Source organism: Atractosteus spatula, chromosome 2 (genome assembly GCF_055471065.1).
Source record: "Atractosteus spatula isolate fAtrSpa1 chromosome 2, fAtrSpa1.hap1, whole genome shotgun sequence".
Lineage (NCBI taxonomy): Eukaryota > Metazoa > Chordata > Actinopteri > Semionotiformes > Lepisosteidae > Atractosteus > Atractosteus spatula.
Window position 1 is genome coordinate 49,478,071 of NC_142707.1, and position 23,339 is coordinate 49,501,409.

At 49.6% G+C, this 23,339-nt stretch overlaps 3 protein-coding genes across 3 annotated transcripts in view; 2 read left to right on the forward strand and 1 right to left on the reverse strand.

Annotated features, from left to right (window-relative positions):
* LOC148839811 (dynein axonemal heavy chain 8-like) overlaps positions 1-14,891 on the forward strand; it is a 78,974-nt gene extending 64,083 nt beyond the window's left edge. Inside the window, exons 66-89 of the mRNA XM_088934800.1 lie at positions 760-975; positions 1,231-1,368; positions 2,271-2,398; positions 3,796-3,967; positions 4,124-4,279; positions 4,425-4,580; positions 4,895-5,077; positions 5,704-5,809; positions 6,109-6,361; positions 6,921-7,111; positions 7,515-7,636; positions 7,887-8,005; positions 8,187-8,389; positions 8,544-8,617; positions 9,073-9,225; positions 9,309-9,464; positions 9,605-9,721; positions 11,175-11,276; positions 11,380-11,540; positions 11,819-11,975; positions 12,082-12,234; positions 13,615-13,804; positions 13,891-14,012; positions 14,490-14,891. Of these exons, the coding sequence (XP_088790926.1) occupies positions 760-975; positions 1,231-1,368; positions 2,271-2,398; positions 3,796-3,967; positions 4,124-4,279; positions 4,425-4,580; positions 4,895-5,077; positions 5,704-5,809; positions 6,109-6,361; positions 6,921-7,111; positions 7,515-7,636; positions 7,887-8,005; positions 8,187-8,389; positions 8,544-8,617; positions 9,073-9,225; positions 9,309-9,464; positions 9,605-9,721; positions 11,175-11,276; positions 11,380-11,540; positions 11,819-11,975; positions 12,082-12,234; positions 13,615-13,804; positions 13,891-14,012; positions 14,490-14,777 (3,816 nt within the window). The 3' untranslated portion in view covers positions 14,778-14,891. The remainder of the gene's footprint in view (positions 1-759; positions 976-1,230; positions 1,369-2,270; positions 2,399-3,795; positions 3,968-4,123; positions 4,280-4,424; positions 4,581-4,894; positions 5,078-5,703; positions 5,810-6,108; positions 6,362-6,920; positions 7,112-7,514; positions 7,637-7,886; positions 8,006-8,186; positions 8,390-8,543; positions 8,618-9,072; positions 9,226-9,308; positions 9,465-9,604; positions 9,722-11,174; positions 11,277-11,379; positions 11,541-11,818; positions 11,976-12,081; positions 12,235-13,614; positions 13,805-13,890; positions 14,013-14,489) is intronic.
* A 1,229-nt stretch (positions 14,892-16,120) lies between these two features.
* On the reverse strand, positions 16,121-18,656 carry saysd1 (SAYSVFN motif domain containing 1). The gene is made up of 2 exons (XM_088909675.1): positions 18,407-18,656; positions 16,121-17,917 (listed from the first exon to the last, which is right to left on the reverse strand). Exons 1-2 carry the CDS (start codon positions 18,626-18,628, stop codon positions 17,636-17,638), a joined length of 504 nt encoding a protein of 167 aa, XP_088765801.1. The 5' UTR covers positions 18,629-18,656; the 3' UTR covers positions 16,121-17,635.
* Positions 18,657-21,811: 3,155 nt separating this feature from the next.
* Positions 21,812-23,339, forward strand: part of rab3gap2 (RAB3 GTPase activating protein subunit 2 (non-catalytic)) — a 52,951-nt gene continuing 51,423 nt past the window's right edge. The window contains exon 1 of the mRNA XM_088905918.1: positions 21,812-22,103. Within this exon, the coding sequence (XP_088762044.1) occupies positions 21,998-22,103 (106 nt within the window). The 5' untranslated portion in view covers positions 21,812-21,997. The remainder of the gene's footprint in view (positions 22,104-23,339) is intronic.

A 23,339-nucleotide genomic window follows, 5' to 3' on the forward strand; every position in this document is an offset into this window, starting at 1 on the left:
AGCTGTTTATGTTCATGTGTGATTGTTGAAGCTACTGTACAACTACTGGATTCAAATCCAACTACAAGGGTCACTGGAGACCTGAGCGGTAGCACTGCGACTTCCTGGGCAGTTTCATGGGTAGTCCATGCAGGAGATCTCCCATGTCGCAGTGTGGTCGTCCCTGCTTACTTTTCTAGGTTCTGGAATCTGAAACTCACAAATTCTTGATCCAGTGAGCTGCCTCCTGGGCGTCATCTGTTATCCACAACTCCACTTTCCCTGCCTCCTCTGAAGGTGCTGGCAAGGTCAGGGCATCCTTGTTGATGAGTGCCTGGGTGACAGTGGTTCATCTTCCGGACAGTGTGGCAAATTCCCTTACGATATACACCTGTTTGGTAATGGTAACACCTGCTAGTGAAAAGGAAGGTACTGGTTACATACAGTAGGTAACCTTGCTTCCCTGAAATACAATACTATACTATTTGGAACTTCCAAGGACGCTGTGTTCCTCACTACGCACCCTTGGTAAGAAAAGGTTGGTCTGGTCATTATCCCTACAGTGATACAGCTTGTCTGGGAAACCCAGTCACCATAGTACATCACGCAGACTCATTTGGACTTCAGTCTCCACCACAAGGGGGTTAAAGTGGGGGGAGTTGAGCTGTCTATAATGGAAACAGTATGTCTCAGAGAACCAAGGTTACCTGTAACCAGTTCTGTGAGTTTATACACCTTGGGACAGCAAGGTTATTGTCTGTGTCTGTCTGGCTTCCTCAGCTAATGAGTGCCGGCGGGTTCATGCAGTCCCTCCAGCAGTTCCCCAAGGACACCATCAATGAGGAGATGGTGGAGCTGCTGCAGCCGTATTTCCTCATGGAGGACTACACTCTTGAGAATGCTAAGAAGGTGTGTGGTAATGTGGCCGGTCTGCTGGCCTGGACCCAGGCCATGGCCATCTTCTTTGGAATCAACAAGGAGGTGCTGCCCCTCAAGGTAAACCTTCCCCTGCCGCCCCACTAGCAATCCCTTCATTCTGCCTGTTCCAAACCTCTTAATTCTTTCAGTATGTGGAATCACTTTATCTTTACAATATACTGTATAGATTCACTCTCTCTTTGATTTTCATATGCCTCTGAAACATGAGCCGGTTCAGGCTTTCATCCAGAAATAATCCCTGTGTGTCTGTCCTGACCTGCTGTGCCGTCCTGCCCCAGGGGTCCTGATGTGCAAGTGTGCTGTGTCCCGCAGGCTAACCTGGTCGTGCAGGAGGGCCGTCTGGCTGTGGCCAATGCAGAGCTGAACAAGGCGCAGGCCCAGCTGGATGACAAGCAGGCTGAGCTGGACAAAGTGCAGGCCAAGTTTGATGCTGCTATGAAGGAGAAGATGGTGAGGCTCACTCTCGTTCAGTAGTGTGTGGAGAGAAGGCAAACAAGCAGAGATCTATTTCATTATCACTTCAGCAACCAATCTGTGTTCCCATCCATAGTCCTGGCCGCCCACTGCATCTGCTGGTTTACATTCCAGTTGAGCTCCAAATCCGCAGGCTAATCGATGTCTTTAATTGAACCACTTGCTTCTGCACACAGTCCTGATTATCAAAAATACCCAACATCAAGGTTACCTTTTAGGGGGATTCAGTCATATTCTCACAGATGACAGCTCCACCCCACTGGCTTCTCAGCCATGGCCAGACACAAACTACAGTTCTGTTGTTCTAAGGAGTGTCACTCCTGCACGAGTGCATCACTAGAACGGATGACTGCTGCTTGAAGCCTCAAAACCTCGAGTTTAAGACAGCCTCCCCCCCCACCTTATTTACCTTTTAATCTGACTAAACAGTTCTTAACAGGTGATCTTAACAGGCAAACAGACACAGGTGGGGATGACAATCAGACACTCCCACAATGAGCTTCCTTTCCTTTTTCCAGTGGTGAAATTGGTCATTTTAGTTAACATACCTGGAATATGGCGTCCTGGAATTCAGAAATTGGTACCAGTCCAATTTGACATTTTAAGATCTGAAAGCATATTCAAAAATAGACCCCAAATAATAATAAAAAAACTATGAATGAATTAGTCTATTATTAATAACTTGTCTGGAAGACATAGAGGTCCAGGGTTGAGAATTGTTGCAAACTGTCAAAATAATCATAAAATGCCAGACCAAAAGTGTTTTTTTTTCCACCTCCTGAGATTAAGCAGAGTGCGCATGTGCATGATCACAGGAAAAACTGCTATTTACACTGGTGGAGTGTTTTCAGACTGGAGAGCGATTGGTTTCTGTGTAGGATTTGCTGAATGATGCCGAGACTTGCCGAAGGAAGATGCAGGCAGCCTCTGCCCTGATAGATGGCCTGAGTGGAGAGAAAATACGCTGGACTGAGCAGAGCAAAGAATTTAAAGCCCAGATCAACAGGCAGGTGTTTCTGAGAATTCAAAAGGGAGCAAAGTGTTCTGCACACATTAGCACACCAAATAACAAGTACTTTGTATGCTTATAGGCAATTCTAATAAAAGAAACTGTTAACATAAAAAGAAAATAGTTTTTATAGTTCAATAGAAATTGCATTAAGTAAAAAAATGTTTCACAAATATCAGTAATAGACTGATCATGTTTACCTGACAACCTGACAAAAAATGATCAAATTGAATCCATTAACCAATGGTCAGTATGACAAATTTCTTTCTAAAAATTCCTAATAATGAAGTTGGAGAGGAGACAGATTAATATCGGTGTTACTATATAAGGCTGCTGTGCAGAAGTATTCACCCCATTCCAGTGAAGGGAAAACTGAAAAGAAAAAACCCAAACTAAGACATGTTGAATGCATACGTACAGTATTCACACCTAGCAAACCTAGGTTAGTGTGGGTGCACATGATTACTTTTTCAAGTCTCACAATTAGTGTAATGTCCTCTGTGCACAATAAACCACGACCATTGCGGTTTTGTGTGATTTGAGAATTCATACACGTTTCTCTTTAAGGTTCCTCAGTCAGATAGCAAATTTCAAGTAAAGATTCAACCATGAAGATAAAAGAGCTGTCAGCTGTAGAGAGAGGGGCTGAATGGTCTTCTCTTGTTTATAACTTGACTTTTGTTGTTATGAGTCAACAATAAGGTCACTCTACAAAGAAAAACATGGTGGTGACAGGACTATGTTATAGCTCTGCTTCTCATCAGCAGGGATGGAAAAGCTTGTCAAGACTAAGGGTAACATAAATGGAGCAGAGTACTTGTTAAACATAGAGGAAAACCTGCTTCAGACCTAAACCTGGAACAAAAATACACCTTTCAGCAGGTTAATGATGCAAAGCTATAGTGGAGTGGCTTTAGAATAGGAAAGTGATTGTCCCTGAGTGGCCCAGGCAAAGTCCTGACTAGTAAATAATGAATAGTAAATAAATCAATAGTAAAATAAATAGTAAATAATGAATAGTAAGTCGGAGGCAAGATTTCAGATGTTCGTTAACAATCTTCAGTCAGCTTGACAGCGCTAGAGCAACTCTGCAAAGACGAATGAGCGGGAATCGCACCATCCTAGCTAGAGACATAATCAAAATGACTTGCGGCTGTTATTACAGCCAGATTTTGATTTGGAAAATGTGTTCATAGGATTTGTAATTCAACCAAATGGGATATCATTTGGAAGGGGGTGAATACCTTTACTAGGAATTGTATTATGTGGTCATGTGGTATGGCCTTGTCTTTTATATGAAGGACTTTTCAAGTCTGTAGTCTAACAGAGTATTTAATCCTCTTCTGAACAGGTAAATACTTAAGTTCTGGTGAACCTAATCCCTCTGTCTGTAGGCTGGTGGGAGATGTGCTGCAGCTCACAGGATTCCTGTCCTACTGTGGCCCCTTCAACCAGAACTTCCGCAACATGCTACTGAAGGAAATCTGGGAGGTGGAGCTGCGTAGACGCAAGATCCCCTTCACGGAAAATCTCAACCTCATCTCCATGCTGGTGGACCCCGCCACGGTACATCTGCCGCACTGAGAGCCTGCCAGCACTCTCAGCCCACTGTCAGTTTAACTAGTGTGGGCGAGGGAAGGATATGTCATTAGATGGATGAAGGATGTCTTACAGATGACACGAGAGCAGTGGTATCTGATGTCAAATTCTGCCCTTTTCCAGATTAGTGAATGGAATCTGCAGGGCTTGCCAGGGGACGACCTTTCTGTTCAGAATGGCATCATTGTGACAAAGGCCACCCGCTTTCCACTTCTCATTGACCCTCAGACACAGGGCAAGAGCTGGATCAAGAAGAAAGAGCAGAACAACGAGCTACAGGTGGGCTGTCAGCACTCTGCTGTACCTCTAGTAAAACCTCACTCTTCAGGGTCTGTTCCTCAGTGAAAGGGGTCCAGGGGTCCAGGGTGGGAAGTGCTTATTGTGTGTTTGATAAGTGATTCACCAGGTGGCCTTTCCCCTCCAGGTAACCTCTCTGAACCACAAGTTCTTCCGCACACACCTGGAGGACAGCCTGTCTCTAGGACGGCCGTTACTGATTGAGGATGTGCGGGAGGAGCTGGACCCTGCGCTGGACAACGTGCTGGAGAAGAACTACATCAAGTCAGGCTCCACTTACAAGGTGAGAGACTCTTCCACAGCAAGCTGACAGGACTTCACAGGAAACGTATATGTAAATGAGTCCTTCTAATGATTTATGTTTATAACATCTCATTTTGCTCCTCTTTTATTTTTCATGTTAAAATTCTGAACACTCCATGTATTCGTGTCTATTTGAGTCTTGATTTGACCTTAGTGTAAATTTCTATACTTAGTGTGAAAATGCATGATGGCTTAGAAAATGGAGCACTATAGTGATTAAGTACAGCGTACAGAGTAACATGTTGGCTTTTAGGATTAAACCCAGTAGAAAAGTCTCTGGTTCTGTGACTGCAGGTGAAAGTGGGAGATAAAGAGACAGATATAATGGATGGCTTCAAGCTCTACATCACCACTAAGCTGCCGAATCCAGCGTACACTCCAGAGATCAGTGCCAAGACCTCCATCATAGACTTCACTGTCACCATGAAGGGCCTGGAAAACCAGCTGCTGGGCAGAGTCATCCTGACGGAAAAATATGTAAGGCACCCCTCGGGCCGGACAGCCACGTTCTCCTTAATGTCAGAGCCATATGCATTTCAAGAGAAAACCAAGATGGCTTTCGATAAGGGTGGGGGGGTTGATGAGATAGTTTTACAGTTTTCTTGGAACAGGCTACAGCTCTGAAGCATTTGACATGATACATTATAGCCCTTTGCATTGCATTCTGTCCCCATTGAGAATGGAAATGCCGAACTTTGATGGCTTGTTTACGAGTGTCACTTGAACAGCCCCTCTGGTGCACTGTACTCACATGCCCTCCAGCAGCATGCAAACAGGGCTTCCCTGCTGTTTTCTGTCTGCTCGCATGCTGGAAGGTTCAGCTGCTTTGACATAGATACACCCATTTTCATATTGCTTCATTTGCTGTCACTCATATTATATTGTAATTTCTTTTTCAGCTTCATCGTTGCCTTATTTCATTATTGGAAACCTCCTGTCGCCATGATTTATTGCAGTTTCCTGTGCCTTTCTACAATTTAAGATTGGTTGAACTTTTATCAAATTGACCCTTCCATGAACATTAAAAGAAACAACCGCCTCCCCTCTTCCATCTTCAGCACAGGCCTGCTTCTTGAGTAACGTCTGGGAGTGCTGTGTTGCAGGAGCTGGAGGCAGAACGTGTGAAGCTCATGGAGGACGTCACCGCCAACAAGAGGAAGATGAAGGAGCTGGAGGACAACCTACTGTACAAGCTCAGCACCACCAAGGGTATCCTGCCACTGCCCTCCCCTGCTTCATAAACACGGCGCTTCCGCTCATGAGACACACGCTCTGTTTTTCTATAATCTCCCTGAGGAGTTGTTTGTCCTCGGATGGGAGTTAACTGGGAGCCTTTTAAAGGTGTCACTTTAGTTCTTCAGTAATTTCTCTTGCTGCATTCTTTTTGGTATGTAGTTGTGCCTCAGAGCTGTGATTAGGGCTTCTACAGGGTAGAATTTGCTCTGCTGTAGAGTGAGCGGAGTTGTGCTGGGAGAGCCCTGAGATGGTGCTGTGTGCTCTGTGTTGAGGTTCCCTGGTGGATGATGAGTCCATGATCGGGATCCTGAGCACTACAAAGCAGACGGCAGGGGAGGTGAGCGAGAAGCTGCATGTGGCAGCAGAAACGGAGGTGAAGATCAACACTGCGCAGGAGGAATACCGCCCTGCTGCCTCCCGTGGAAGCATCCTGTACTTCCTCATCACTGAGATGAGCATGGTCAACGTCATGTACCAGACCTCCCTGGCCCAGTTCCTCAAGATCTTTGATATCTCCATGGCCAAGTACTGAACTGCCTCTCTTCCCAGAACACAGACTGGGACATCAGCCTGACATACCTGCCTGTTTCTGCACTCCTTCCTCTCAGTACACAGATTGGGACAGCAGCTTGACACACCTGCCTGTTTCTGCACTCCCTCCTCTCAGTACACAGACTGGGACAGCAGCTTGACACACCTGCCTGTTTCTGCACTCCCTCCTCTCAGCACACAGACTGGGACAGCAGCCTGACACACCTGCCTGTTTCTGCACCCCATCCTCTCAGCAGACAGACTGGAACAGCAGCCTGACACACCTGCCTGTTTCTGCACCCCATCCTTTCAGCACACAGACTAGGACACCAGCTTGATTTGCTTATTCTGAACTGAATTTTGCAGTAGGAATAATTTAGATAGTGAAGTAGAACACTGTCATATTTAACTTTTAGAAATGTATCAAATATTTTGAGATGGCTTCACACTTAATCATTACTCATATACTGTACATACAGAACTGTATGTAGTTACTGAAGCATAAGCTGAAGCTGCTGCCCTCCTGTAAGAAGTGTGTGTTGCTGTTCTGCAGATCTGAGAAATCCCCTCTGGCACAGAAGCGCATCAGTAACATCATTGACTACCTGACGTTTGAGGTGTTCAGGTACAGCGTCAGGGGGCTGTATGAGAACCACAAGTTCATCTTCACTATGCTGCTGGCCCTCAAGATAGACATGCAGAAAGGAAAAGTCAAACACAATGAGTTTCAGACCCTCATCAAAGGTACAGATCACAAGCCAACGAATGTGCAGAACAGAGGGGATTGTTGTAATCAAGATAGCTGGCCATGTACTGGTTTTCTGCAGCCAGGTCTAGAGGAAATGCAGATGGAAACATGCTAACTGATTTTTAACGTCACACTGAGGCATGTGTATGTCAGTGTTGTTGTTTTATATTTTGTTCAATAATATGATCATATGGGTGACCGAGAACACTCCAGTATTTTTGTTTAAAATATTGAAGTTGCAACTTCCATTTTTCAAACTAGAAACCTGATTTCCTGATTAATATGCATGGAACGTCTCAGAAAATCACACTTTTACTACAGGCAGTTAAGTGAGGCTAGTACCCCACAGGGCCAAATCCAGTGCCCCAGTGTGCTGATATGTGCTCTGTGTCTGTGAAGGGGGAGCTGCCCTGGACCTGAAGGCCTGTCCTGCAAAGCCCTTCCGCTGGATTCTGGACATGACCTGGCTGAACCTGGTGGAGCTCAGCAAGCTGTCCCAGTTCAGCGAGATCATGAACCAGGTTGGGTCTCTAGAGTAGCCGACACATCTGTGCATTAGTCCTGTAATTGCACATCTGTCTTTTCTGTATTATACAGCTCAAAATGTGTTTGTCTACTCATCCCTTTCAATAGAGCACCAGAACTGTAATTGAGTGAACCTAAAGTAGACTGTGAATTGATCTCCCACTGGTGGATGCACTGTTTTGACACCGAAGAGCCAAACTCATAGCTGTTTGTACATTAACAGAAGTCCTGTTATTGCATGTGCAGGTGTCTCGGAATGAGAAGGGCTGGAAAGTGTGGTTTGACATGGATGCTCCAGAGGAGGGGGTGATTCCTGATGGATACAATGATTCTCTGGACACTTTCCACAAGCTGCTACTGGTCCGGTGAGAGCCTAGATACACTCCAGCTCACACAGAGGAGTTCTCTTCTCCCATCTTTGAACAGGGAGGCCTGAGACACCGTCATAATTAAAAATATTTAGTATACTGTGCCCTAGGCGTAATTGATATGTAATTAAATACAGTTTATTGTTCAAGACTAGAAAGATGTGTGTCCCAATGGCAGATCGTGGTGTCCAGACCGCACCCTGACTCAGGCCAGGAAATACATCGCAGACTCGATGGGCGTACGGTTTGCAGAGCCAGTCATCCTCAACCTAGAGAAGACCTGGGAGGAGAGCGACATGCGCATGCCACTCATCTGCTTCCTGTCCATGGGCTCCGACCCTACCAACCAGATAGATGCCCTGGCCAAGAAGCTGCGGCTGGGTGAGATCAGCTTGCAAAATCTTACACGCACACCGTTTCTGCTGGGAGGCTCAGAAACTACGTGTGGCCGAAGGGTCGCACTCAGACACCCGTGTGTTGTCTGATGGGGCTCGTGGGCAGGGGTGATTCTGACTGGACCTGTGCTCGTTTCCAGAGTGTCGGGCTATCTCAATGGGACAGGGGCAGGAGGTGCACGCCAGGAGGCTCATCCAGATGTCGATGCAGCAGGTGAGTGCCGCTCCGACTGCCCCCCGCTCTCAGGTGCTCTGTGTTGACACTTTGCGCTGTTCTGAATGGTAAAAGTAAAGAAAGACTACCATTGTGTTGTTACCCATTATTAGTATTTCAAAATGTGAACTTTGCTGTACCTTGACAAAAAGTTGATTTCTCAATATTTAAAAGCGATCCATGAAGTAATTTAAAAGCAATTCTATTTATAGAAATACCTCTATTCTTTTATCCAGGAGATATAGAACTACCTTTTATAATGAGTCAGTGACACTTTAAATTGTTAACTGTGCACTTACTTTGTGACTCTGGCAAGAACCTTTTAACTCACTCAGTCAGTGACACTGTAACCCATTAGCTGTGTGGTTACTGTCTGATACTGGCTGTTTTGGTTGAATGTTAAATCGGTGTGCTTTTCAAGAGCAGCTCTGACAGCCCGTCCTGTGTGTGTACAGGGCGGCTGGGTTTTGCTGCAGAACTGCCACTTGGGCTTGGAGTTCATGGACGAGCTGCTGGAGACCATCACCACTGTGGAGTCCATGAACGAGAGCTTCCGAGTGTGGATCACCACCGAGGCCCACGAGCGCTTCTCCATCACGCTGCTGCAGGTCCGCCCGTGTCCGCGCGCCGCACTGGGGGCGTCCTCACCCCTGCCCGGGCTGTCTTGCATCGTTCCCCGTTTGTGTTACAGTCATCCATCAAGTTCACCAACGAGCCCCCTCAGGGCGTGCGTGCCGGCTTGAAGCGCACCTTCTCGGGAATCAGCCAGGACCAGCTGGACGTCAGCAACCTGCCCATGTGGAAGCCCATGCTGTACAACGTGGCCTTCCTGCACACTGTGGTACAGGTAACAGAGCTCCACCCAGTACACACAGGGGAGCGGTGCAGACTGGGAGCTCCTTATTTACTATCACTGTTCACAACACTGTACTTCATGACTTCTAGTGAGCGAAAGGCCTCAGCGCTGCCTTTGTTCCTCTCATGCAGGAGCGTCGTAAATTTGGCCCCCTGGGTTGGAACATTCCCTACGAGTTCAATTCCGCAGACTTCACAGCCAGCGTGCAGTTCGTGCAGAACCACCTGGATGAATGCAGTGCCAAGAAAGTAAGCCAACTAACAGCTACAGGTCACCGTGTCATCCTGCACTGTTCTTTTACTTTAAGTATGATCATTCACGGGTACACGTGCGTAATTCAGTGGGATTACATTCTTCCAAACTGTTACATTTCAGTATGAGCAATAAACCATGTCTCATTTTTAAACACAAGAGGAAAAAGAAGCAAAACAGAGGTGCAAAAAGAAAAGTCAATAAGCTAGCAGAAAGCTGGTAAGTACAGCACTGACTGCCCGCACTATGGATTGAACTATATCCCAGTGCACTGTTTGCCTGAAGGAGCTCTCTGACTACTACATGAAGGTGTAGTAGCCTACTACATGAAGGTGAGACCACAAGAATGTTTCAGAGGAGAGGAGGACAATTAGCCTTTTGTCCTCAACTGGTGGTTTAGATGGTTAGTGAATTTTCTCTAGCGTCTTCTGGAAGGTCCCCAGAGTCTGGGCCTTAAACAATTGCCTTGGAAGCCTACTACAGATAACCACAACTCTTTCCTTCTTTTTGTCTGTCCTAAATTAATTCCCTTTTAGTTTCCTGTGAACCTGTGAAGAAAGGCCTCATTTAGAACACTGTATACAGTTCTGGTCACCACATTATAATACCTATATGTTTTTACTGTAAATGTTGTGTTAATTGTATCTGTTTTGGCAGTACGGTGGGTCATTGGTCATGTCAATAAACCTCTGAATTTGAATTTGATATATTGCTGTTTTGAAACCAGTCCAGAGATGATCTATCAGATACATTCTGGGGCTTAAAGGAATGTCTTGTGCTGACAGGCTGAAGGAACTGAGTCTCTTTAGTCTTGAACAGAGAAGAATGTGAGGAGACCTGTACAAGTATTCAAAATCTATAGACACTGAAGTCAACCCAGCATATTTCTGCTGAATGAACAGTGAAAAATGAATCAGAGGGCTCAAGTGGAGGCACATCTTTACACAAAGAGTTGTGGGAATGTGGAACAAGCTACCTAGTCACGTTGAAGTCAAAGCCTTGACATTTTCAAGAAACAGCTGGATGAGATCCAGAAATTGGATGAATTGGCTCCTTACTATTCAGTGGTCTGGATGGGCTATTTAGCCACCTCTCATTTTTAGCTTTTCTTGTGATTCTAAATTCATTAGCCAGTCCCACATCCATGTATAAAGATTACCTTAGGTTCTTCTAAATTTTTATTTGAGAACCAACATTTTATGAGTGACCTTATGAAAACAGTATAAAATGGTCACATACTTAATGTACTCTAATGTTCCTGTTGCTTGTTCAAATAATTCTATAAGACCTCTTTCTGAATTCATGTCAGATAGCTCTTAAAATGGTGTTGTTTTCTCTAAACTTGTTAGGTGTTAGGTGTTAGAAAACCCTGGGAAAGAATAAAGGATGTCAGAGAAGAAAACATAGGTAATGGTTTCAGAGTCCTGCTTCCTGTGTGTCTGCCTACAGGGTGTCTCTTGGACCACTGTGCGCTACATGCTGGGAGAGGTGCAGTATGGCGGCAGGGTCACTGATGACTATGACAAACGGCTCCTCAACTGCTTTGCACGGGTAGGTTTCTGTAACAGGGCTGAGGGCTAGTCTTAGGGAGAGGAGAGTGCTGGTTCTGTGTGTTGAGGTTCATGGTCCTTTCTGTCCCCATGTCCTCTCTCAGGTGTGGTTCAATGAGAAGATATTTGAGCCAACCTTCTGCTTCTACACAGGCTACAAGGTGCCAGTGTGTAAGACACTAGAGCAGTACCTGGAGTACATCCAGACACTGCCTGCTGTCGACTCACCCCAGGTCTTTGGATTGCACCCCAACGCTGATATCACGTAAGACTGAAACCCCCAGTCCTCCACTCTATCAGCTTTCCCCATAACAATTCACTGCTGTCCAGCAACAATCTTCTCAAGAGGTACTTGAATACTACTCTCTGATGCAAGGGCAGACAGGCCTTTTCTCCTGACAGACAGAGAAAGGGTCTGCTTGCCATGAACGGAACTGAAAAGAGGAAGACACAAGGGTGGGCTTGCAGTCATACTGATTTTGCTCTGTTTGTTCCATTGTTATAGCATCAGTGCATTTGATCTTTCTAAGTTTGTGCTTTTAGGTATCAGAGTAACACATCAGCAGAGGTGCTGGACACCATCACCAACATTCAGCCAAAAGAGAGTGGAGGGGGAGCAGGAGAGACCAGAGAGACTATAGTGTACAGGCTGGCACATGACATGCTGGAGAAACTGCCGCCGAACTACCTCCCACATGAAGTCAGTGTGCCGAGACATGCAATACTACTATAATCACAGCCTTGAATACCAGACACTTATGGACAAATACTGATGTGCATCATGTTATTTATCTGGTACTGTTCAGGTCAGAGCCCGTCTGGTGAAAATGGGAGCCTTAAACTCAATGAACATCTTCCTGAGGCAGGAAATAGACCGCATGCAAAGGGTGATCGGCGTGGTGCGCAGCAGCCTGAGCGACCTCAAACTGGCCATCGAGGGCACCATCATCATGAGCGAGGTCAGGATCACAGGCTTTTCCTCCCACTCCTCCCTCTGACCCGTCATCATGAGCTCCTGAGCGAGGTCAGAGCCACAGGCTTCTCCTCCCACTCCTCCCTCTGACCCGTCATCATGAGCTCCTGAGCGAGATCATTGCCACAGGCTTCTCCTCCCACTCCTCCCTCTGACCCGTCATCATGAGCTCCTGAGCGAGGTCAGAGCCACAAGCTTCACCTCTCACTCCTCCCTCTGACCCATCATCATGAGCTCCTGAGCGAGGTCAGAGCCACAAGCTTCACCTCTCACTCCTCCCTCTGACCCGTCATCATGAGCTCCTGAGCGAGGTCAGAGCCACAAGCTTCTCCTCTCACTCCTCCCTCTGACCTGTCATCATGAGCTCCTGAGCGAGATTATTGCCACAGGCTTCTCCTCCCACTCCTCCCTCTGACCCGTCATCATGAGCTCCTGAGCGAGGTCAGAGCCACAAGCTTCACCTCCCACTCCTCCCTCTGACCCGTCATCATGAGCTTCTGAGCGAGGTCAGAGCCACAAGCTTCACCTCTCACTCCTCCCTCTGACCCGTCATCATGAGCTCCTGAGCGAGGTCAGAGCCACAAGCTTCACCTCTCACTCCTCCCTCTGACCCATCATCATGAGCTCCTGAGCGAGGTCAGAGCCACAAGCTTCTCCTCTCACTCCTCCCTCTGACCCGTCATCATGAGCTCCTGAGCGAGATCATTGCCACAAGCTTCTCCTCCCACTCCTCCCTCTGACCCATCATCATGAGCTCCTGAGCGAGATCATTGCCACAAGCTTCACCTCTCACTCCTCCCTCTGACCCGTCATCATGAGCTCCTGAGCGAGGTCAGAGCCACAAGCTTCACCTCTCACTCCTCCCTCTGACCCGTCATCATGAGCTCCTGAGCGAGGTCAGAGCCACAAGCTTCACCTCCCACTCCTCCCTCTGACCTGTCATCATGAGCTCCTGAGCGAGATCATTGCCACAGGCTTCTCCTCTCACTCCTCCCTCTGACCCGTCATCATGAGCTCCTGAGCGAGGTCAGAGCCACAGGCTTCTCCTCCCACTCCTCCCTCTGACCCGTCATCATGAGCTCCTGAGCGAGATCATTGCCACAGGCTTCTCCTCCCACTCCTCCCTCTGACCCGTCATCATGAGCTCCTGAGCGAGGTCAGAGCCACAGGCTTCTCCTCCCACTCCTCCCTCTGACCCGTCATCATGAGCTCCTGAGCGAGGTCAGAGCCACAGGCTTCTCCTCCCACTCCTCCCTCTGACCCATCATCATGAGCTCCTGAGCGAGACGAGGGACACTGACTGGTCATCAGTGTTGGCTCAGCCAGCCCTTGTCCTCCTTTGACTCTGGATGATGTCCCTGTACAGAACCTGCGCGACGCACTGGATAACATGTACAACGCCCGTGTGCCTAACCTGTGGAAGAAGATCTCCTGGGACTCGTCCACACTGGGGTTCTGGTTCACAGAGCTGCTGGAGAGGAACACGCAGTTCAGCAGCTGGATCTTCGAGGGGAGACCCAAAACTTTCTGGATGACTGGCTTCTTCAACCCCCAGGGTGAGGATCGAGTCAGAGAATTATTGATACTGTACTGAGGTTAGGAGGCCTGTTCCTTCCTCCGAACTGCACTTGTCTGTTTCCAGGGTTCCTGACGGCCATGAGGCAGGAGGTGACGAGAGCACACAAGGGCTGGGCTCTGGACACGGTCACTCTGCACAACGAGGTGCTGAAACAGACCCGGGAGGAGATCACAGCGCCCCCTGCGGTATGTGTCCTGACACTGCTCTTTGAATAGTCTGCTCCAAGGATTTCTCTTCCTCTTTAGCACCAGGAAGGGCGATGGATTATTTCATTACTATCCATCTGTAAATTATACAGGTTTCTGTGTGTTCATTATAGTTTCATTTCAGGAAGCACTATGATTAGGACCATGTGTTTTTCATAACCCGTTTTTTAAACCTGTAATTCTGTCTGCCACCCTCAAAACTTAGATCTAGCGCCATATTCAGCTTATGTAAAAATAAATTGTAAGCTTTTTTCTGCTCAGTCAGCTTGAAGTTCACTCACAATATTCAGATAAATGGCAACAGTTAATCAATTTAAAGCTTTAATTTATAATTTGATCAATTGCCTATATAACCCCTAACTTCAAGCCCAGTGTGACACAGAAGACTGATCCGCTAGCCACCCCCCACACGTGGGCAGGAATGGCAGAGCCAGACTATCTGTGTGTCTCCCTCAGGAGGGCGTGTACATCTACGGCCTGTACCTGGATGGGGCCGGCTGGGACAGGAGGAACTGCCGGCTGATTGAGTCCACCCCCAAGGTGCTGTTCACGCCCCTGCCCGTGGTGCACATGTTCGCCATCAACTCCACCGCCCCCAAGGACCCCAAGCTCTACATCTGCCCCGTTTACAAGAAGCCGCGGCGCACCGACCTCACCTATGTCACCCCAATCTGCCTGCGCACCACCCAGCCCCCTGACCACTGGATCCTGCGCGGCGTGGCCCTGCTGTGCGACATCAAGTGAGGTCTCCACACAGTCCTGCTGAGACAGCCACTGGCAGCCCTGGTTCTGTTCTCAAAGCACACTGTTTTATCCCTTGTAAGAAGCCAATAAAATCGAGTGTTGACTTGAATGGGCGTCATTCTTGGGGTACAGCTTAATAGTACAAGAGTCAGAAAGAAGAGTGCTCTAATAAATCAAGTATACACAGGGCACATAAAAGCCTTAAAAATTAGGCTGTGGTCATTGAACCTGTCTTTTCTGGACCGCCATATCTGTCTGTGTCACCCAGTTTCTCTGTCCAGGCTGTGGTCACTGAGCCTGTCCTCTCTGGACAGCCAGGTCTGCCTGTGTCCAGTGTCCATGGTCAGGCTGTGGTCATTGAGCCTGTCCTCTCTGGACAGTCAGGTCTGCCTGTGTCCAGTGTCCATGGTCAGGCTGCGGTTCATGACCCTGTCCTCTCTGGACAGCCAGGTCTGCCTGTGTCCAGTGTCCATGGTCAGGCTGTGGTCATTGAGCCTGTCCTGTGTGGACAGCCAGGTCTGCCTGTGTCCAGTGTCCATGGTCAGGCTGTGGTCACTGAGCCTGTCCTCTCTAGACAGCCAGGTCTGCCTGTGTCCAGTGTCCATGGTCAGGTTGTGGTCATTGGGCCTGTCCTCTCTGGACAGCCAGGTCTGCCTGTGTCCAGGGTCCATGGTCAGGCTGCGGTTCATGAGCCTGTCCTCTCTGGGCAGCCAGGTCTGCCTGTGTCCAATTTCTATGGCCGGATTGTGAATAATCTGTACTTCTTCAGGGTCTGTTTCTCTTTGCCGCGTCTCACCCTGATCAGGTATTCATTCAGTGTGTATTTCCTGTTCACATCCCAGTGTGTGTTGTGTGTGTGTCCCAGTGGGTAAAGTAGTGTTGTTTGGCTTGTACTATGATTTGGCTGACTTTGCTTTGTGTTCTTTTAGTTGTGCTGTCCTGAGGCTGGCTGGTGTTGGTGATAGGGCTCTTAAGCTAAGGAGTTGTTTGGTGTCTGGAAGGTGTAGAAGCTTGACCAATCATGTGGTAGTTTCTATAGTAATAAACCACTCTTAATTTGTTTCAACATATTTTACCAACACAGACTTTTGGTGGTATTTTTTTTCCATCACTCATTAACATCACAATGCCATTCTCAGTTATTCAGAACAATATATGGTGTACTGTAAATGGGGGTTGATATTGTATATCCTGCTCGCCTTCTCCTTCAGTATGTTCGGTGCCAGGTCAAAACTGAGCATTTCCCCGATCTATATCGGAATGTCTCTGAGCTTCGGATTTTGACATGTTCCAGAAACTAAAAAGGATGAGTGGGAAACAATCAAGACCATTGATCACAGCTCTTGCAAGTGAATGGGATTTAATCATCTTTGGTCACAACTTCTGATCCAACGAACTCAGTTTACGGATACAATTACCGCACGGTGAACTGCGCCATCCAGGCACCAGAGAGATTCCGAAAACAAAAATTTGAGATAGGAGCAAAAAATCACTCATCCTAAACTTGACATGGGCCCCAAAATCCAGCGCTGAGCTTAAAAAAGGTCTAAGTAGTGTGTGAATGCTAACCCTAACCCTACCTGGGCTGTCAACTGAGCATTTCCGCGATCTCTATCTGGACTTCTCTGTGCATCAGATTTTGACATGTTCCCCAAACCAAAAAGTATGACTGGGAAACAATCAAGACCATGGATAGACGGATAGAAATGGAAACACATTTTTAAGATCAGGGCTGGATTTTGAGGCCCAAGTCAGGTTTAGGACGAGTGATTTTTTGCTCCTATCTGAATTTTTTTTTCGGAAACTCTCTGGGGCCTGGATAGCACGGTGTGCCATGCAGTAAGCAGGCACAGGGAGCAGGCCCGTTCCTGTGGTGCTGTCGGACCCGTGCGGTTCTGACTGTCCTGCACAGGGCTCTGCAGTGTGAAGAGTCAGAGGGAGCAGGCCCGGCCCTGCGGCGCTGTCGGACCCGTGCGGTTCTGACTCTCCTGCACAGGGCTCTGCAGTGTGAAGAGTCAGAGGGAGCAGGCCCGGCCCTGCGGTGCTGTCGGACCCGTGCGGTTCTGATTGTCCTGCACACGGCTCTGCAGTGTGAACAGTCAGGGAGCAGGCCCGGCCCTGCGGTGCTGTCGGACCCGTGCGGTTCTGACTGTCCTGCACAGGGCTCTGCAGTGTGAAGAGTCAGAGGGAGCAGGCCCGGTCCTGCGGTGCTGTCGGACCCGTGCGGTTCTGACTGTCCTGCACAGGGCTCTGCAGTGTGAAGAGTCAGAGGGAGCAGGCCCGGCCCTGCGGCGCTGTCGGACCCGTGCGGTTCTGACTGTCCTGCACAGGGCTCTGCAGTGTGAAGAGTCAGAGGGAGCAGGCCCGGCCCTACGGCGCTGTCGGACCCGTGCGGTTCTGACTGTCCTGCACAGGGCTCTGCAGTGTGAAGAGTCAGAGGGAGCAGGCCCGGTCCTACGGCGCTGTCGGACCAGTGCGGTTCTGACTGTCCTGCACAGGGCTCTGCAGTGTGAAGAGTCAGAGGGAGCAGGCCCGGCCCTACGGCGCTGTCGGACCAGTGCGGTTCTGACTGTCCTGCACAGGGCTCTGCAGTGTGAAGAGTCAGAGGGAGCAGGCCCGGTCCTACGGCGCTGTCGGACCCGTGCGGTTCTGACTGTCCTGCACAGGGCTCTGCAGTGTGAAGAGTCAGAGGGAGCAGGCCCGGTCCTGCGGTGCTGTTGGACCCGTGCGGTTCTGAATGTCCTGCACAGGGCTCTGCAGTGTTAAATGTCAGAGGGGGCAGGCCCGGCCCTGCGGCGCTGTCAGACCCGTGCGGCGGTTCTGACTGCCCTGTGCAGCCCAGTGTCCTCCTCACCCAGCTACCTGTCGCCCAGCGGCCTGTAGCCCATCTCGCCCTCCAGCTGCTGGGCAGTGAGGGTGCCCAGCAGGGGCTGGCACTGCGGGTTGAAGACGGAGTAGGCGCTGAGCTCGCCAGGCTGGCGCTGCCTGGGGCTGCGCAGCCCCTCGTACAGCCAGTAGAAGAGAGACAGCAGGAAGAAGGGCAGGCCGAACTGCAGCTCCGAGAACAGCCCCAGCAGGGCCAGCCACAGAGCCAGCTTCAGCAGCAGGACAGCGGCCCGCAGCCAGCCTGGGCTCTCCGCCTGCAGAGGGGAGAGAGAGAGGGGTCAGGCTACTCAGGACAGGTACAGCGGCCCCCAGCCAGCCTGGGCTCTCCGCCTGCAGAGGGGAGAGAGAGAGGGGTCAGGCTACTCAGGACAGGTACAGCAGCTACAGGACAGCGGCCCCCAGCCAGCCTGGGCTCTCCGCCTGCAGAGAGGAGAGGTCAGGCTACTCAGGACAGGTACAGCGGCCCCCAGCCAGCCTGGGCTCTCCGCCTGCAGAGAGGAGAGAGAGGTCAGGCTACTCAGGACAGGTCCAGTACTAGGGAGTTCAGGTGGAAGGGCTCTGTTCGATGTACACAGCTTCATCAACACACACAACTATCCAACTACACAATCACAGACCCAAGAAACAGAAACAGAATTATTTTTGAAGGCCAAAGGAAAACAGCGGAGCCGGGTTACCGAAACCGGACCGGTCTGAGACGGACCCGGCGCGCTGTAAGGGCTGAACTCGGCCGATGAACTTACAGCGGGAGCAGCCCGGCTGGTATTCCTGCTCTCTGGGGGACTCACTCTCTGCTCCGCAGGCTGTGGCGGACCACAGGCTGGGCTGCCTCTCTCAGACGCTCCGGCAGTGCAGCACTCCGTGACGGGGCTCTGCGACTCCACCGCCGGGGTCCGCTTCTCGGGCTGGCCCGCCGGCTGCTGCCTTCTCTTTAGGGCTCTGAACTCCTCCAGGCGCTGTTCCATCGTCGGCGGCACCTTCACAACACAAGTGCGGGGCGGAAACAGAGTAAAAACAAGCCTGCGTGGCAGCCTCTGCGGGGCGGATACAAGGCAGAGAGAAGAAGGAAGTCTCCCCTGATCGCTGACGTCTTCCGGGCATTACAGCCGCGCGGTAGACAGCGCCCTCTGCCGGCACAAGCTGCCTAGCACCGCTTCTCACTATGCGAACTGTTCACCACAATAAGATAGATAGATACTTTATTGATCCCGTGAGGGAAATTGCAGTGCAACAGCAGCATAACACACACAACACAGCCACAGTGTAACGAATTATATAATAATGGTACAATACATACAATACAATACAAGAGTTACTCACAGTCCGGATGCACAAGAACAAACTAGAACAGAACAATATACAGAACACAGAGTAACTATAGATATAAATATAAATGTATTGCACAGGTCCCTGGCATATATTGCACAAAAAGTTGTTGTAAACGGGAAAAAGGAAAAGAAAAAGAAAGAGAACAGATGTAGCAGTAGATGTGTAGATGCGTTTAGTCCAGAAACAGGTCACTGTCGATATTGCCTCTGCCAAGACGCAAGGTGGATGCATTGTACAGTCTTATGGCAGACGGCAAGAATGACCTTCTGTAGCGCTCCCTGTCGCACCGTGGATGAATCAGTCTATTGCTGAACGTGCTCTTCATTCCTGCAAGCCTGTCATAGAGGGGATGGGAGAAGTTGTCCATGATGGCCTCTAGTTTGGACATCATTCTCCTCTCAGCCACTACCTCCAAGGAGTCCAGGTCAAACCCAATGACAGAGCTTGCTCTCCTGATGAGCTTGTTCAGCCTTTTGGAATCTACTTCTCTAATCCCAGAGCCCCAGCACACCACTGCGTAGAAAATGGCGCTCGCTACCACCGACTGATAGAACATGTGTAGCATCTTACTACACACATTGAAGGACCTGAGCCTCCTCAAGAAGTAGAGTCGGCTCTGTCCCTTCTTATAGATGGCCTCGATGTTCTTAGACCATTCCAGTCTATCGTCGATGTGCACTCCCAGGTACTTGTACGAGTCCACCATCTCCACGCCACTCCCATGGATGTAGACAGGAGTAGGTTTGACCTTTTTCCTCCTGAAATCTACCACCAGTTCCTTTGTCTTTGTAACATTCAGTTCCAAGTGGTTCACCCCACACCACTCCACAAAGCTGCTGACCAGTCCTCTGTACTCCTCCTCCTGTTCACCCTTGATACATCCCACAATTGCAGAGTCATCTGAGGACTTCTGCAGGTGGCATGACTTTGAGTTGTACTTAAAGTCCGAAGTATAGAGGGTGAAGAGGAATGGAGAAAGAACTGTCCCTTGAGGTGCCCCTGTGTTACTCACTACCTGTTCAGACACACAGTTCTGAAGTCTCACAGACTGTGGTCTGCCTGTCAGGTAGTCAGTGATCCACGAGGTCGTGGAGGCATCGACTTGCATCTCCTCCAGCTTCCTCCTTAGAAGTAAGGGCTGGATGGTATTGAAGGCACTGGAGAAGTCGAAAAACATGATCCTTATAGTGTTGCCAGCCCTGTCCAGGTGTGAGTAGGCCCTTTGCAGCATGTAGATGATCGCATCCTCCACACCAACAATGGGCTGGTAGGCAAACTGTAGGGTGTCCAGTGATGAGCTGACCAGGGGTCTCAGGTGGGATAAGACCAGCCTCTCCAGTGTCTTCATGATGTGAGAAGTCAGTGCAACTGGTCTGTAGTCATTGAGGACAGAGGGGTGCCCTTTCTTTAGTACCGGGACCAGGCATGATGTCTTCCAGAGCACCGGGACTCTTTCCAAGCGCAGGCTCAGGTTGAACAGTCGCTGGAGCACTCCGCTCAGCTGATCAGCACAGGCCCTCAGAACTCTGGGGCAGATGTTATCTGGTCCTGTGGCCTTACCCTCGTGCAGCCTCTTCAGCTCCTTCTTCACCTGGTCAGCTGTGATGGTCAGCCTGGCCTGGGGGATGGTGCTCATAGTGCTTTCAGTGCTGCAGGTGTTAATGGCGGAGGTGTTGGAGAGTGGCAGCTGTGGGGGATGGGTGGGTGAGTAGCCGTTGGGGGTTGTGGCTGTAGGCGGCCATGTTTGTGGGGGGATGGAGGAGGTATTGGGCAGTCGCAGCTGTGAAGGGTTAGGGAGCGTGTGGCTGTGGGGGGATGGGTGTTGCGCCACAGAGGACCCAGAATCAAACCTGTTAAAGAACTGGTTCAACTCGTTGGCCATCTCCAGGTTCCCTTCTGTTGCACCCCCAGCCTGTTTGAAGCCAGTGATCTCTCTCATGCTGCTCCATACATCTCTCACCCTATTCCTTTGCAGCTTGTCCTCTATCTTCTTCCTGTATGCGTCCTTGCTCTCTCTTAGCTTCTGCTTTAGCTCCCTCTGTACACGCTTGACCTCTTCCTTATCTCCCCTCCTAAAGGCTCTCTTCTTGTCATTCAGAAGAGCCTTCAGGTCGCTGGTGATCCAGGGTTTGTTATTGGAAAAGCAGTGTACGTCTTTGGTGGGGATGGTGTTATCTACGCAGAAGTTAATATAAATTTAGCTTTTAATACATTTATAAAACAAAACAAACTGAGAAAGCTGCCGTAGCTCATGGTTCAGACTATGGTCAGATTTTGTTACAAAAATACAATTAGTTTATGGATTTTGAGTGTTGTACTTGTATCAGATCTCTGTTCAAGACTAAAGAGACTTAGTTCCTTCAGCCTGTCAGTGTAGGACACTATCTTAAGCCCAGGAATGAGCAGCTATATGTTTTCTATTCTAAATGAGGCCTCAGTCATATCGAGGTTTCTCTCAAGAACTGGCTGGATGAGATCCTGGCTGGAAGTGTTCACTTGTTCCTAGATTGTCTAATAACCCATCAGTATTGCGCTGCTGCACAGAGCTCTTTATGCACATAGACCAGTTCGATACAGGCGGATGTATGATCTGATCGACCGCAGGGGATCGTTGTTGGCAGACCTGCAGGTGTTACGATATTTAGAACTTGAGTTCTCTCCTGGGAGGATGCGCTGTTCTGGAGTTTGTTCTCCGTGCCCACCCGTGAACACGCACTGATCTCCACACGGCAGGTCGGACCGCGCAGGCTGCCGGTCAGCCAGCCGCTAGGGGGCGGCGTGAGGGAGAGCAGCCGCTGCTGCAGGCTGTCAGGAGCTTCGGGTTGTCTTGAAGAGCGGCGCCGTGTCAACATCCTCGTACTGGGGTTCAGCTGTAGACACCGAGGGGCGGATTGTGATTGTGCGGAGTCCCGGCGGTATCACTGAGGCACACGGGCTCGGACACCAGTCTGTAACATCGGCAGTCCAGGCTCTTGCTCTCCCGACCCGGTTCGGTTCGGTTCGGTATGTCCTGCTGTCTGCTCGAGTTCTGCCGGGTCCAGGACCTGCGGACGGTCCGCGAGTTCCTGTTCCCAAGCTTGCGAGCCGCCGACACCAACAAGAACCAGACAGGTAAGGAAGAGGCAGCTCGGCTGCTGGTGCCGGAACCGACTGGGCTCTCCCTCGCCTGCGCCTCTGACGTCACACCGCCGCGGGTCCCCGCTCACCCGCGGTGCTGCGCCCGGTTTGCGGGTCTTTATTTCTGGGGTGTCTTGCCGTTTTGTGATCGGTTTCCTGGCGCTAAGGGGGATGAGGGACGGCTGGGGGGGGGGGAACAGCTCTTGCAAAGTAGAGGTGACAGAGATCATAGCCGTGTCTCTTTGTGTCGGTCTGCCTTTCTGTCCGTCCCTGTGTGTGCGCCTGCAGCACCGACATGCGCTGGGGGCTGTGCAGTATATGAGTCATCGCAGAGAGAGGGAGAGGGAGGGAGAGACAGACACGAGCTGGGCAGCACTGCTTCACCCACTGGGACACACACACACAAGCAGGGAGAAACAGAGACAGAGACTACTGCAATGTGTGAATTACTCTGAACTACTGTCCCAGCCTGAGGAACAGACAGTGAGCCTGTCTCTCAATAATAATAATACAGTGTGTGATCTCCTGTCCCAGCCTGAGGAACAGACAGTGAGCCTGTCTCTCAATAATAATAATACAGTGTGTGATCTCCTGTCCCAGCCTGAGGAACAGACAGTGAGCCTCACTCTCAATAATAATAATACAGTGTGTGATCTCCTGTCCCAGCCTGAGGAACAGACAGTGAGCCTGTCTCTCAATAATAATAATACAGTGTGTGATCTCCTGTCCCAGCCTGAGGAACAGACTGGGAGACTGTCTCTCAATAATAATAATAATACAGTGTGTGATCTCCTGTCCCAGCCTGAGGAACAGACAGTGAGCCTGTCTCTCATGAATGCGTTATATTTTCTGTGATGTATGTACAGTAACTGTCCGATAATTTGTTTTGTTTTTATTGTAAACATCTGTAGATGTGTTAATTGTGTCTTCTTTGGCAACACTATAACTCATCAGTCATGGCAGTAAAGCTCTTGAATGTGAGATTGAATTCTAGCGAGGAGAAGAGAGGGAGGTCACACACCCTCCGAATGTGGGCTCTCTGATGCCCCACACTGGGCTTTCACTGGACTGGGTTACTGCTGGGTTAACTGCTACCAAAACTTAACAACATCTTTCCTTTTAGATCATAACACAGGGTTAGATTCACTATTTTAGGGAAGAATGTTTCTCTAATCCCAGAGTATCTGTCACAGTGCAGTAGGAAGTGCACCTCTGTCTCTATTTCTCCCC